Here is a 15,694-nt window from a genome sequence, read left to right on the forward strand (position 1 = left end):
ATTATTTGGCTAACCGTATAGTCAATATAATTTGTATCTACTATACAATTAGTCAATAAGCGCCTCTGCAGAGCTTCAGCAGGAGTTGCTCCAGAGGAGCCGACTTGAGCCGGGACTGAGCAGTCCTGACTTGTGCCGGCTCCAGAGCTACCCGTGCTGTGGCTCTGCATTTTAAATGTAGTAAGAGCAGCTGGGCTCTTACTACATTTAAAATACAGAGATGTAGTGATCAACACAAGCTGGGACTGCTCAATCCTGGCTTACTCATTGTCCAGTAGCCTGTTTGCGGTGGACAGGGGCTGGTGCCGGAGCAGTCTCTATTCACGGCGGCCAGCCCTGGCGATGGCAAACAGGCTGCTCTGGCACCAGCCCCTGTTCGTGGCCATCAGGGCAGAAGCCCCTCAGGGAGTACAGGACCAGTGGGAGAAGCTGGCTCCAAGCTTCCTGTGGGGCTTCCTTTTGAAATGTACATTTCAAAGGCTCAGGTGCTGCAGGAAGTGAGGGGTCCGTCCTCTCCTGGAACCATGCTCCATGTGGGGCTTCCGCTTTTGAACTGCAGCAAAAGCCCAGAAATCCCACTGACTATTCAATTAGTTAACTGATCTAAATTTAACATCCCTAATTTAGATTGAATTGGGATGCTTACATGGAGAATTTCTTCCATTCCAAAGAGCATATCTTTCCTGCATGTGGCTGTCTACTCTGTATGAGAATTTCCTTAATTGCTGGAAGCTCCATCAGCTAACATTCAAGTCAACAAATGCAAAGATAGTGGGTCTGGGTGCAGAATCTAATTGCAATTTTGTGATAGCATATCTGGGCAGGCTGGGAAATGGATACCTGCAATAGGTCTGTAAACCAAAACTGCTTTGGCCAGTAAAGATCTCTGAGAATCAATGTAGCCCCTTCTGACCTTGGCCATCAATCTGGTGAATGGTGAGAAAATTGGTGGAAATGCATTCATGACTTGAGTCTATTGTTGGAGGAAGCAGACTGGCAAAACAACAGGGTATGTTACTCTTCTGGAACAAAAAAAATTTGGGCATTTGGCACTATTCTGTCAGTGAAAAGATCAACTGTGGAAATCCCATACTGACCAAATACCAGTTCTGTAATGGATTTTCACAGAAACTACCCACTTCTGACTACTGCAGGTCTACTCAAAAAGTCTGCTAGGTTGTTGCTGATTCCTGGAAGAGAACAAGCCAATGGAATTATCCCATGTTGGGCAATGTGTCACAGCTTGATGACTTCCTAACAGAGAGGTGATGAACCAGCCCCTCTATTTATATTGCATATTGGCCATCAAGAGCCGTAACCTGGAGTTCCATAGGAGGGTATCATAGAATCATAGGACTGGAAGGGACCTCAAGAGGTCATCGAGTCCAGCCCCCCACCCTCAAGGCAGGACCAAGCTCCATCTACACCATCCCTGACAGATGTCTATCTAACCTGTTCTTAAATATCTCCAGAGAGGGAGATTCCACCACCTCCTTTGGCAATTTATTCCAATATTGGACCACCCTGACAGTTAGGAATTTTTTCCTAATGTCCAATCTAAACCTCCCCTGCTGCACTTTAAGCCCATTACTCCTTGTCCTGTCCTCAGAAACCAAGAGGAACAAATTTTCTCCTTCCTCCTTGTGACACCCTTTTAGATATTTGAAAACCGCTATCATGTCCCCCCTTAATCTTCTTTTTTCCAAACTAAACAAGCCCAGTTCATGAAGCCTGGCTTCATAGGTCATGTTCTCTAGGCCTTTAATCATTCTTGTCGCTCTTCTCTGTACCCTTTCCAATTTCTCAACATCTTTCTTGAAATGTGGCGCCCAGAACAGGACACAGTACTCCAGCTGAGGCCTAACTAGTGCAGGTATAAAATGCCATATTAGCCAGTCTTACAGTCATGAACTCCAGGATGTTTATGTTTCAAGTCATCTTGATGCCATGTTCCCTAGACCTACAATTTGTTTAGCTAGGCTCCCTATCCTGCTCCTAATGTGTCTGTAATGAGTGTCATTGTCAAAGGGAGCAGAATACGGAGCATCCTTTTTCCTGCTCTTGGGATCTAATCACTACCAGAGGTCTCTCAGGACTTAGAGTTGGACCTTTGGTCATGTAGTAGACAGACAAGGAGTACACTCTCCTCGGCCAAATTCGTAGGAGCCACAGATGAAGTTTGGCACATGATGTCAGTTATGTGCCCACCTGGCAGCCAACTAGAACTTGGCAAGTCTATGCTGTCATAGTTGGACTTGACTTTAGGTTGTTTATTATTGATCAGAAAATGTAGAACCAGGCCTCTGGAGATAGACTTTCACCAACAGAGAGTTGATTGTATGAACTCTATCATTTGTGATGGAATGAAACAAGAGTTAGTCTCCTTCTGTGATCTGCCTCTGATCAACCAATTGTCTAAGTACAGGAAGACATGAATATCCAGTCTCCTTAAACATACTGCCATCACCGCTAGGCAATTTGTGAAGATCATCAATCCTACGGAGAATCCAAATGGCACTACCCTGTATTGGCAATGGTTGGGCACCCTGTGCATCACAGGTACTTCCTGAGGGCTGTATGGATGACTATATGGAAACACATCCTATAAGTCAAGCCACTAATCAGCTTTGAGCTTTAAGAGATGGAATAAGAGAGGCAAGTTTTAACATCCTGAACCGAAGGCAAGGTATGTATATGTGGAGTCTCCTCAGATCTACCAAAGCATGAAGACTAGGGATGTTAAAATGCATGTAATTAATTAACCTTGTAATCACTGAAAATTTCAATGATTACACACAAAGCGGCAGTCGTCTCCCCAGGAACCGGTGTGTAAAGGCCAGCTTTTAAGACAGCTCTTTGCACATACTGGCTCCTGCCTCCTCCCCCCACCACCATGCTGCTGCTTCTGATACAGAAGCAGCAGTGTAGGGTGGCAAGTGGCTTTTAAGCTAGCTCTCCACACATATCAGCTCCTGCCTGCAGCCCCACACTGTTGCCTTTGATACAGAAGCAGCAGCACAGGGCAGCAGGCGGCTTCTAAGGAGCAGGTGCAGACTAGAAGCCAGCTCTCTCTATGCCAGGGGTGTCCAAACTTTTTTCAAAGAGGGCCAGATTTGATGAAGTGAATATGCGTGAGGGCCGACCATTTTGCCTGACATTCTTTGAACCATTAAAATTAAATGCAAATTAACTATTTTATGCAAAGTTTATTGCAAACAGCATACTTTTCATTTCGTCACATGGATGACCAATCTAAACAGGTGTTAAATCACTCTGCCTTTCATATCTGAAGGCCAGATGAAAAAAAAATCCAGGAAGCTGAAATATATGTCAGGAACATTGTAAAGTACATTACATATTATTGGTAATAAAGGTTGTCTGCCAACTTTTAAGTTCAAAAAATATGAACAGGAACATAACACCAAGTATACATGTTGTGTCCAAATATATTTATAACTGATTTAGACCAACTGACATTAACTGAGATTTTACAATGTATTCATCTCAATACATATGGATTCGTTGGGGGCCATAAAAGATAGATATTGCCAAATTACCTGTGGGGCCGTATTAAACCGGAACACGGGCCGCAATTGGCCCGCGGGCCGGACTTTGGACATGCCTGCTCTATGCATACCAGCTCCTGTCTGCCACCCCACGCTGCTGCTTCTGAGGCAGCAGTGCAGGGCAGCAAGCAGCTCCTGTACAGGGAGGTAGGTGTAGCCATGTTAACCATTAACCATGAACATGGTTACACTTTCACATCCCTAATGAAGGCCTACTTTCTTCAGAAAGAGAAAATAAAGAAAAAAGAAGCCTCTTTCCCTGTATTCAGGTACCACTGCCTTTGGCTCATAGACAAAGAAATTAAACCACCTGCAGTAGGTACTTATGAGAGAAGTGCCTGAAAAGGGAGGGAAATGAGGTGAAGGGAGAATAAGGAATGAAATTTCAGAGAGACCACTGCCAAAGGCTATTCTGGCATCCCTTTTCTCTGGTGTCAGGTGGCTTCCAAAAATTGTGATCACTGAAATAACCCTGATATGGCCCCAACAGTCCCATCAAATATGCTGAGGTGCCACCAGTGCATGATGTGTCACTAAGAAGTAAAAGAATGGCATCTCCCAGTATAGCTGGGCTTTTTCCTGGGTGGATAACTGGGCTCTCTGGTACAAAACCACAGGCTCTTCTGTTTCATCTGAGGTGTGTAACAGAAAGGTTTTTGATAAGGAGACAGTGCATAAATTCTAAAGGACTGCAAAGTAGCCTTCAAATCTCTCAAAGAATGCAAAACATTGTGTGATCACTGAGCAACTCCATCCCTTCATAGGACAGGTCCTTTTTAGTAGCCTACAGAAACTTCAGAATCCTTGATTCCTGAAGCCATGAGGTTCTTCATATAGTGATGTCGGTACTTTTATATACATATAATCACTCTTGCCTTGTGTGTACAAAAAAAAAAAAATACATGCCTATAGTTGGATCTACAGTTATATATACTTGAAGAACCATAGATAACTTTTCTCGGGCACACCAAGCTCCTTTTTAGCACTTACTGATTTGGAACCAGCACTGAGACATCTTCACAGAGCACATATACAAACATTTTACACCTTTCTGCCATTAATTTCTATCACGGGGTCTAAGAGGTGGAAGACTCTTTTACTAGAGCTTTGCATACGACATTTCTAAACATGTGCTTGTAGGGTGAAAAAATAAAAGGAAAGTTAGAAAAAATTCCATTTGGTTTCTAACACAATGTGGAAGATTTTTCAAGTTTACAAGAAAAACAGGACTTGATTTGAGAAATTGTACTATTAGTAATTAAAATATTTGTCAAGCAAGGAAACAAACCTAAGATTTTCAGAAACTATTCCCAGTTTTACACTGACCTGCAACGTACCACTATGAATGGAAAGATTAATACCCATCCCTTACCCCTTGGACTTGGCAAACATCAGAAGTTATTATAAAGTAGACTAAGACCCCTAACACCGGCTTGAGAGCAATGGTAAATCTATAACTCCAACATCTGTTGACATCATTTCAACACACCTTCCTTATTTAAACTCTGTGAGCCTGTGTTTTGGAAAGTATACTTTAACAGGCTCTCCTTAGAAACAGAATAATATTCATTTGAAATGTATGCACTTTAGAACAGTAAGTGCAGTTATAAGAACATGCATGCATCAATTCATAATTGGGTCATGAGAAGAGAGAAATAAATCCATGATACTTGTTTAGGAAAGAGGGCAATTGGAAGGAAAAAGAAAAAAAGAAAAGAATTTTAGTAAGTGGAGCTGAAAACATTTCAAGGATGCATGTGGGGAAAGTTATTCCTGTTAAGTTTGAACCTCATAGGCTTCACATTTACAAAAGTTTTGTTTTCCTCACTAATTAGTTATTACATACCACAATAAACTACCATAGGCCTTACTTAGAACATTTATTTAAAAAAAAACACTACTTTGGTGATCTGTTGATTCAACCCTCAATAGCAAAACTATGAGGAAATGTTGGATGTTGAGGATTTCCCCCACAGTAATTAACCTAAATTTACACCAAGAACTATTAAATGCGAGATACCTGAAGAGGAAGAAAATTTTTCACAGCTGTTATATGCTAAACTTTACTAAATTAGAACATTTAAAAACTTCAGGTAAGCCTGAAAAATGAAGGACCAATCTGGTAAATTGAGGGCATGTCACAACTTTTAACGGACTATTTACATATATACTTAAGCATATGTAAATCTTTACAGGACTGGGGCCCTAAATACCAAAATTAACAAGCTACTCTGCAATGTGTCTGAAAAAGTATATGAAAAACAAGACCAAAAATTAAGAATGGCACAAACACACATTATTAAAGATAGTTTATACCTAAAATATAAGCAATATTAAAACACCAAGAAACTTTTTATACAGGTTTGTTCTTAAGTTGAATTTGTATGTAAGTCGGAACTGGCTCCAGATTCAGCTGCTGCCACTGAAACTGACCAGGGGCTGATTACAGGAAGCCGGAGGCAGAGTTGCTCTGCCCCCAGCTTCCTGGAATCAGCCTGATCAGTTTCAACAGCTGCTGAATCTGGAGCCTGGGACAGAACAGCTGGGGCGCTGCCCGGTAGGTTCCCACAGGACCAACCCGGCAGCACCCCAGCTGCTCTACCCGAGGCATCCCGCAACAAAAGCCTGGTCTGCTGGGGGGGGGGGGGGGGGGGGCGCACTAGCTGCGCCCCCTCCCCCCCAGCAGACCAGGGAGACCCGAGCAAAGCCGCCCAGGCGGTGGGACCCGGTATGGATGTTACAGGGCCAGCAGTAAGGATCCCTGTGGGGCTGGCAAGGCAATGGGCTGCCCACAGGGAGCTGACAGTGGGGTTGCCCAGCGTGTGGCAGCAGGACTGCCCAGCAGGTTGTGAGACCTGGTATGTGGCTATCCAGCGGGTCTGGGAGCCCCAGCACATGTGTGGCTGCCCAAGGAGCCCCAGTGTGGCGTGCACAGATAGCTGGAGCCTCAGAATGCAGTGCACATGGCTGCCTAGAGCCCCAGCACCAGGCTGACTGGCAGAACCACAGCAACAATGGCTGCCCAGGTGTTCAGCAGGGACAGGTGTCTGGGGTCCAAAAATGACATCCTCTGCTCTGGCAAAATCCCTCATCTGGGACCAGTCAGGTCCCCAGGGTGCTAAACCAGGGAGATCCAACTTGTATTACTTTTGCACATAAGTCATGACAGCCTTGCACATGCACTGCCACGTGATTGTTTATGGGAGGGGAAACATCCATAGGAACCTATTCGGATATGGTCCATTTTATGTAAAGTACTGAGCATCTCTGAGAATTATGGTCACTTAAATAGGTAAGAAATACTTGTTGGGTTTTGGCAGGAGGAGATCAATGTATGCATTTTAACCTAACAATGTATTTTATAAAGAAATTAAATCACTTATGTGTCACACTGGTTAACTGTAGTCAGAGACCTAAATCAGATTAGTTTACAATATGCATCTTGTTCTGTAACAGAAACGGAACATTTAAAAAGCGTACCTGTTAAATATGTTCTCACTTGCAGCGTACTTGTCCAGTCTTCCCAAAGGCGTCAACATTTCATCTTGTGAGACAAAGTCCAGGGCTGAAGGTATAATAATCACATCAGACTCTGAGCTGTAGTCATCCACACCAACTATCAGAGACATCAGAAATATTCCTTATAATCGCAGTACTTCAATACTAAAATTATGCCCTTTGTTGGTCTGATGACAAGCAAGTCCAGGCAAGAATCTGTCTCAGGTAAGTATATACTGCATCACATTTTTAAAATACCCTCATTTTCCTTTATTGTTGTTTTCCCTTCTATGAAGCCTTCTTTACATAGGTCAGTTTTTAATCTCAGAAACTGTTTGCTTCCACTTGCATGCCATTTGCTTCAATTCCCCAAGTCTGAAATGTCACAAAATGTTTAAAGCTGCAGGAGTTACACAATATTTCCATTAGCATAGATCAAATGACTCTTGACTAACCCACTGACTCTTCATTTGACTCAACTTTTTAAAAACATCTAGATTAATATCTCAGTAAAATAAAAATCCATAATTGACAGATGTAGTTTTTGCAGACAGTGTGCATCTGGACTAATATGAAATTAAAGCACAAAACAAAAATAAAAATGTGCAGAAATGAAAGCTCAGAACATAAATAAACTTCCAATACTTGCTGTAACATTTATAATCCAAGATCAAATTTAGAAAATATTTCCCAATGCACCTACATCTATGTAGAAAATACACCTCTGAAACATAATTACACATACATGCATACTTCAATCTGAGAATCAGCTCTATGCAGGCACATACTTGCATCCACGTGCAGCCTCAGTGAAGTCAGTGGTGCTGTACATGGGATGTTCTGTATGGAGCTGTGAGAAGGATGGAAGCTTTTACTAAGGCCAGGTTTACACTATACCCAGAAAGTTGGCTTAAAGTACACAACTACAACAACATAGTTGGTGTTACCTCCAAAACACGAGGTCGATGAGAGAAACACTTCCACCAGTACCAGCACCAACCAGGGCACTCTCCGTGTTCAATTTAGCGGGTGTGTATTAAACTTGCTAAATCAAACTCCAGAAGATCAATCACCAGAGCATTGATCCTCCAATAAGTAGACACGTGGCCTACGTCTCTGAGTATGTATAACTCCTCTAAGTTAATTAAAGATTCAGTAAAACAGATCAAAGATCCAAGCCTGTAATCTTTACATATGCGAATATTTCCACTGAGCTCAAATGAGACTACTTTTCTACCTAAAAACCGCAGGAATCCCAGGTCACAAGGGGTACATCTAGACTACAGGCTTCTGTCGACAGAGAGCGTCTAGACTACATTGAGTTCTGTCGACAAAGCAAGCTGCTTTGTCGACATGGTAGTGTAGACGCAAAGAAACTCTGTCGACAGAAGGCGTTATGCCTTGTAAAATGAGGTTTACCAGCGTCGACAAAACTGCTGAATTCTGTCGACAGAACTCAGCGGTAGTGTGGAGGCAGGTATAGTTTTGTCGACAAAAGTCCACTTTTGTCAACAAAACCCTGTAGTCTAGACACACCCAAGGTTACCACTGTAGGCCTGAAGCCACAGCACTGTATAACTACTTCTGGCTATTTCAGTTCTGCCATCTAACATTTTCAAGGCTGACAACTTAATACATCAGCCTAGAACTATATTTTTAAAATATAGCAATTACAAACTTTTGGTTGGCCAGTGACAGCTGACTTGGGCTCATGGAACACAGTCTAAAGCAGTGTATCTCAATCTTTTTTTTATTTTATTTTTTTAAGTACCCCCTTTAAAAAAAAACTGTAAATACCCCCAGTACCTACAGGTTTCCAGATGCACACAATTTTTTTCTACTATTGCAACACATTTGTTTAAACAACTTAAACGTAGCCGGGCAGGAGATTAAATTTTTGGGTGTAAAAAGTACAAAAATAATAAAGTGCTGTAAAACTTAAAACAAAAATTCAGTTTTCTCCAAGTTTCAGTTGTGTTGCCATATCCCACAGATTTCTCTCAAGTACCCCTAAGGGTACTCACACCAATGGTTGAGAAACACTGGTGAAAAGGGCTGTTTAACTGCTGTGTAGACAATCAGACTAGGGAGGATCCTGCACTCTAGGACACTGCAAGATGGGAACATCTCAGAACTCTGGGTGCAACCCAAGCCTGAATGTCTACACCACAAGTAAACAACCTCTTATTCTGAGCCCCACAAGCCCGAGTCAGCTGGCATCTGGGTGTTTAATTGCAATGCGGGCATTCCTTACAAGTTCTGACACTGTTTCAGACATAAAATTGCTTTTCAATATTCCACATGCATGCATGTATGTATGTTTTTCTGAATTGAATCTTTACATATTTTCGTTTTCAAAATGTACCTTCTTTAAATACCACACTATTATATACTATAAGATGACAGTGTTATCTCAAGGGAGTGATATTAGCAACTCATATTAATATGTTGCTTTTAGGGATGTGAAAGGTCAACTGGTTAAATAGTGAGGACTAGAGCCAGCTCCCTGCCTCGTCGCAGGCAGGGGCTGCTCCAGCCCAGCCCATTTGTAGCTGGCCCAGGCATATCACAGGCAGTGGCTGCCCTGGCCATCTGAAGCATCCCCTACCTGCAGGGGGGAGGCACGCTCCAGCTCAGCTGCACTGGGGCCTTTGCAGCCCCACTTGGACTGGAGTGCCCCCACCTCCCCGCTTGTCTCCCTTTTATCAGTTAACTGGGTAAACATCACGTATAACTGGTTAATCAATTAAACAGGATTTTTCAACCCTAATTGCTTTATATCTAAAGTTCTGTATCCATTCTCTAATAAACTGCCATTCTGTAATTGCCACGGGAAATGACTACAAAATACACATATAAGTTGAAGGGTGAGCTGCAAATATCCTGAAAAAAAAATGGCCAAATTCTACAGTAGCTGGGAGTCAGTTGTATGAGTATTTTAAGGGAAACCTGGGAAAAGGAAGGAGAGTAAGATTTAGGAAGAGAGGCAGCAGGGAACCAGTGGGGTAGGGGAGATGTAGTGCAGTAGCAGCTGAGAAGCCTGGAGGGTAAGGTGGTGACAGAACTGCAGTAGAAGGAGAACAGAAGACAGGTCTCTGCAAACATGAAGTCACACTGGGTGGAGTGTTACTGAACTACTCATGAGGAGGGTTCAGCGAAAGATCAGTTACATAATCAAATAATTGCAGCACAAAGGGAAAACACTTAGCAACCCTCTGTTTGGGCAACTAAAAAGGCAACTGGGGAGGGCAGAGGTGATTGAAACAGGGTTTCTGATGGAACAGCTCCTATCCCCCAATGAAGAAAAGGACTTGTCCTGCTAACTCAGGTGAAAACTACAAACTGCCTTGCCTTTGTCATTATTTTCCTCGCGTTAAAGTAGGAATAAGAGATCCTCCGGAATAGGGCTTTATTCCGGAGGCTCGCGCCAGTCTGGACGCTCTTTTCCGGCTTTTCCCCAAGCCGGAAAAAAAGCGGCGGACATGTTTATTTAAATCCCACAGGGGATATTTAAATCCCCCGTGCATTTCCCTATTCCAAAGTTCTAAATTAGCATGGCTATTCCGAAGAAGGGGCCAGTGTAGACACAGCCTATATGTGCACAAACTCTATAAATGCTGTGCTCCAGGAAAATCACCTTGAGAAGTGTAATACTTTTGGCACTAGAGCTACAGCACTGCCAGTGTGGATGCCCTGTGTATTACAGTGCTGTGACTGCCCTCTGGTCCTGTCCCATATTCCTGTTTTCGCTCTGCAGACTTCTACCACTGCCCTCAACTCACATCCCCATCCATCCAGTGTAGTCCAAACAGCCAGGCTGTATATGATACCTGGGCATATACAAGTCTGTAAACTCACCTGTTCCCTTCCTCCATCCCACAAAGTACAAATGTATTAAGCAGTTGGCCTGTGACAGAATACATCAGTGTGTCTCTGTACTACTGTTATTTTTTAATAAATTAATTTTTGTGGTTTGCAAGCAATCTTTATTCCTTTAAATGGAAGCAAGTATAGCCAACCAAAGCAACAGACACTTTTTAATCAGTGCATTGTACAGAGCAATCCCAGTCCCCTACTAATGTTGTTCCTCCCTTAACCGGGACTCTGTGATCCAGCAACATCCATGGTCCAGCACAACCATGGACATTCCTGGACCACTGAGCCCAGGAACAGGGAGGTCTGGAGGCAGGACAGGAGTGCGGTAGGTGGTACCGGCGACTCAGCTATAAGCCCAATGTGGGGAAGTGGGCAGCATGGCAGGGAGTTCTAGCCCCAGTGGCAGCTGTGGAGCTTTAGCCACAGCCAGGGAGCTGTGACCCCAGCAGCAGCTGTGGAGTTCTGGCTGTGTTCCAGGAGCTATGACCCCAGACACACTTGGGGCCACAGAGCCCTCACCGTGGAGCCAACTGGTTGCAGAGCTCCAGTCCCAGCTATGGAGCCAAGAAGCTCCAGAGTGCTGGCTGTGCCACTCCCTGGCAGCAGCGGTGCCGGTGGCAGCTAGAAAGCCACAGGGGGCTCGGGGAAACAGTGGGGCAAGGCTGGAGCCCTAGTCTGGTGGGGTCCCGAGGATGCCAGATGAGAAGGTCCAACCTGTAGCACAACCCTTGCATTTCCGTGCATGGCAACAGATACTACTGGCTTTCAGCATCAAATTGCTGCCTCAAGGCATCCCTGATCTTTATAGCACCAGGCTGTGCTATCCCGATAGACCTGGTCTTTGGCTGTTCAAATTCAGTCCCTGGGTGCTGAGCTTCAGCAGCCCAACCTTATGTGAAGCTTTCACTCTTCCCTTCACAAATATTATGGAGGGTACAGCATGAAACTATAAGCATGGGAATGGTGTCCAGCTTCCCATACAGACATCACCAGTGGGCCTTTAAACAGCCAAAAGCACACCCAATAGTCAATCTGCACTTGCTCCGCCTGTTGTTGAGCTGCTCCCTGCTGCTATCAGGGCACCCCATGTATGGTTCATTAGCCGTGGCATTAAGGGGTAGGCAAGGTCTCCCAGGATCACAATGGACATTTAAGCCTCCCCTATAGTGATCCTCTGGGTCCAGGAAGAAAGTCCTGACTTGCAGCTTTCTGAAAAGACCTGTGTTCCAAAAGATGCTCGTGTCATGCACCTTTCCAGATCAGTCTATGTTAATGTCTGTGAAACATCCATGGTGATCCACAAGTGCCTGCAGAACCATGGAGAAATAGCCCTTCCAATTAATATTCTTGGAGGCTAGGTGATCTGGTGCCATCTACTGCCTCTTTGCAGTTAGGGAAGCCCTTTTTTGCAAAGCCATCCACATCACACACATTGCCCAGAGTCACAATCCTTTGGAGTAAGATGTGATTAATAACCCTGCACACTTCCATCGACATGTCCAATAGTCAACTTTCCCACCCCAAACTGACTGGTGACTGATCAGTAGCTGTCTGGAGTAGTCAGTTTCTACACTGCAATTGCCACATGCTTCACCATTGGCATTGCAGATCTCATTCTCTTATCCTTGCACTGCATGGTGGGGGCGAGCTCATTTCCCAGTCCCAACTTGTATGATAATGTGATCCTACCTCTCAGTGCTTGTGGTTAGCACTTCTGGGAATACCACAAGCAATCTTGTGTTGTAGTCATTATGGGTGGCAAGATCAATGTCAGACCCCTTTTCTTCACTTCATACTTTAAAGAATAACTTGACTGCCTTGACTTGACTTTGTGATATGTTAGTGAGACCTATCTGCATTTTCTTCAACAGTTCCGGATCCATTCTTGCAGACCAAGAAGGCAGAGAGCACATCACAAAAGCCATTGAAAGATGTCACCAAAAACAGACAAGAAGCACAGAGATTACCGGGATATGAAGCATCACAGGGCACTGAGACAGGACTCAGGATGCCCCACACCACCCTCCTTTACCTTTCTACAAGCCTCAGTGTCAGAAGGGGAAAGAGATGCTCTGTGGGCTAGCTGTCCAGAGTACCTCTCTCCAAACGCCACTGCAAGTGTGTTTATGCTTTTACACTGGCAGCTAAGAGTATGAACACACAACAGTGGTTTTCCTGCAGACCTCTGTGAGCAGTGCTGCAACTGTCAGAGCTTTATATCTGCCAGTGTAGACATACCCTCAGATCTAGACAACCAGAAAATAAGATACATACCAGAATAACTGTGTCCACATTACAGATTCAACTAAATTTGAATCTAAAGCAATCTCGCTTCCTGGGGATATCCGTACAAAGCAGGTGGGTAGACAAGCTCTTACTGACTGGCTGTTTAAGTTAGGAGACAGTTGCTAATCTTTTATATTATACTTTATATTTTTAACAGATGCTTGGATGCCCAGATAGTGGGATCTGGGTATTTTTTCTTAACTGAAATAAAAAAATAAATAAAACTATCAGAATGCCCCAATGACATGGAAAGATATGGCTGAAGGGATTAAGTTGAATTCTTCTGAATTTGATTAATGATGGATTTTGAGGCTACAAATGAGCAATGACAAGTGATCTTCGGACAAGTTAAACACCACAAAAAGCCTCTGACAGGTAAATTTTTTGCAATACACTTGGAAAACCTTAGTGAAACAACCTAACCTATCTTCAGAATAGGGATGAAAAATCCCATTTAATTGGATAACTGGTTAAACATTATCTAACTGTTTAACCAAGTAAAGGGGCATGAGCAGAGGGAAGGGAAGAGACCGTTAAGGGTGATGCTTACCAGTTAACCTTTCACATCCCTACTTCAGAATCCATTGTATTAAATTGAAATGTTATGCCTTGTAATCATAGGATAATCAAAAGACTATACTGAACACCAGCACATATAAGAATGGCTTTTTGGAACAATATGTGTGAAGTTGATTTCCTGGGAAATATGTAAGGGGATGTGAATGCATATTCCCCACCTCCAGTTATGTAAAAACTCAGCCTTTTGTAGCAATGATCTGAGGAGTAGGCCTTCATCTGCTGACCGCCTTCCACATGAGGCCAAGATCGAAGGCCCAAGTTGTTTAAAGAAAAGTCTGAACTATTCATGGTTGCACTAGTTCTGAGCTGTTTTGAACTTCTAATTACAGAAAACAACTTAGTGGGCTTTGAAGAGTTGTGTGAAGACTTGGAACTGCTAGGAATTAGTTATTACAGCCTTTGAAAAGAAATCAAAGAGCAGATGCTAGCCACTTGAGGCAGTCTGGCTTCCTGGGGTAATCACAGTGTAGCTTGGGAACTGTGCAATCTGGGGGGAGGGGAGGAGAGGAGAGGAGTCAGGAGGAAGGTAGACTGCTCACAAAAATTAATGGCTAAGCAGCCAGGAGTTTAGAGATGGTACCTTGCCTTTACCATGGAGGGGGAATATAGGTGCAGTTACCCTGAACTGCTTGACTGAAATGTGGGTCTCCAGTTTTGGAACCATACAGCTGAAAAAGCTGAGTCTTTGTAATTCCCAAACTGCCTCAAACAGATGCTCCATTCTACAGTGTAAAAGACATTTCAATATATAATACTTTTTCCTTTTTGTTTTGTTTTTAAGATTTTTAATTTGCCACAAATACTGGGGACTTTGCCAAGAATGGTTGGCTGATTTCACCAACTGCAATACTGTACCTGTTTCCAGCTTCTCACAAACTAGGGCATCAGCAGCTTGGATAAGTCCCTACTATTTTGTCCTCCTTGCAGGAAGTAAAAGGATAATCTACATATAGTACTGTAGCACATCTGGTTAAGATGCTATATACTGATGGCAGAAAACTCTCGTTTGCAAAATAAAACCACCTCTATGAGAGACAACAGTTATATCAGTGCTGTCCACATTGGTGTAACTTACCTCACTCAGAGGAGTGGTTTATAAACACCCCTGAGCAACATAAATTGCGTGGACCTATGCTGTAGTGTAGACATAGCCAAAAGAGGCACTTTTATGATGTGATTATTTGTACCCAAAGTTGTCTTAAATATGTTTCCAGTACAGCTGGCCAAATCACAGGAAATCTAGTTTTTAAAGTAAGATTTCATCACCATTCAGAACAAAACATCTGCTCCCTAGGATCCCCTAAAGCCGCTTAATGAAATTTATATTTGTTTCAATTTCCCCTCAACAGCAGCACTGACGCTCTTGTCAATTTCAATCTCATTCAGCAGCTATTGAGGCTCTCGTGATCTGAGAGGTCAGGTGGTGCGAACTGATGGAAGAGTTTGGAAAGCCTGGAGTGCCTGATCTGAGGCAGTTCATATGGGGGAGTTAGCCAGATGCTGCAGAGCTTGGGAGCCCATTCCAGGCTCAGACCCCTGTAGCAACTGGCCTGGATGTCTTAGAAGGGTAGCACTGTCCTGGAGACACAAACCCTGAATGACTGGGGTCCCCAGCCTCAGGCAACCCAATGCATGGTGTCTGACTGTCCCTCCAGCTCCTCTGGAGCAAGGAGATAGAGTACACCCAGGGCTCCATGTCTGGAAACTTCTACAAGTTTTTGTCGGTTTCACTGGCAGAAGATGAAATTATCAAGAGCCATCATTTCAATTTTCCCAACATAAAAACATCAACTTTATTTGAAAAAAAAAACAACTAAATTTTCTTGTGGAATAAAAAATGGTTTTACAAAAAGGGTATTTTTCATGAGAAAAATCCAGCTGCGGAAAAA

At 43.4% G+C, this 15,694-nt stretch overlaps 1 protein-coding gene across 7 annotated transcripts in view; it reads right to left on the reverse strand.

The window, feature by feature from the left end:
* The window catches only part of PPP4R1 (protein phosphatase 4 regulatory subunit 1), an 86,975-nt gene that overhangs the window by 58,970 nt on the left and 12,311 nt on the right, over positions 1-15,694 (reverse strand). For 4 of the 7 annotated variants that reach the window (XM_075920971.2, XM_075920972.2, XM_075920973.2 and 1 more), the window contains one exon: positions 7,047-7,182. The exons of 1 other annotated variant lie outside the window; for it this stretch is intronic. In XM_075920971.2, coding sequence (XP_075777086.2) covers positions 7,047-7,182 — 136 coding nt within the window. Of the gene's footprint in view, positions 1-7,046; positions 7,183-15,694 lie in introns of those variants that run through there. 2 more of the 7 variants (XM_075920974.2, XM_075920979.2) reach the window with 1 other exon arrangement.

This window comes from Pelodiscus sinensis, chromosome 2 (assembly GCF_052426305.1).
Source record: "Pelodiscus sinensis isolate ZL-2025 chromosome 2, ASM5242630v1, whole genome shotgun sequence".
NCBI lineage: Eukaryota > Metazoa > Chordata > Testudines > Trionychidae > Pelodiscus > Pelodiscus sinensis.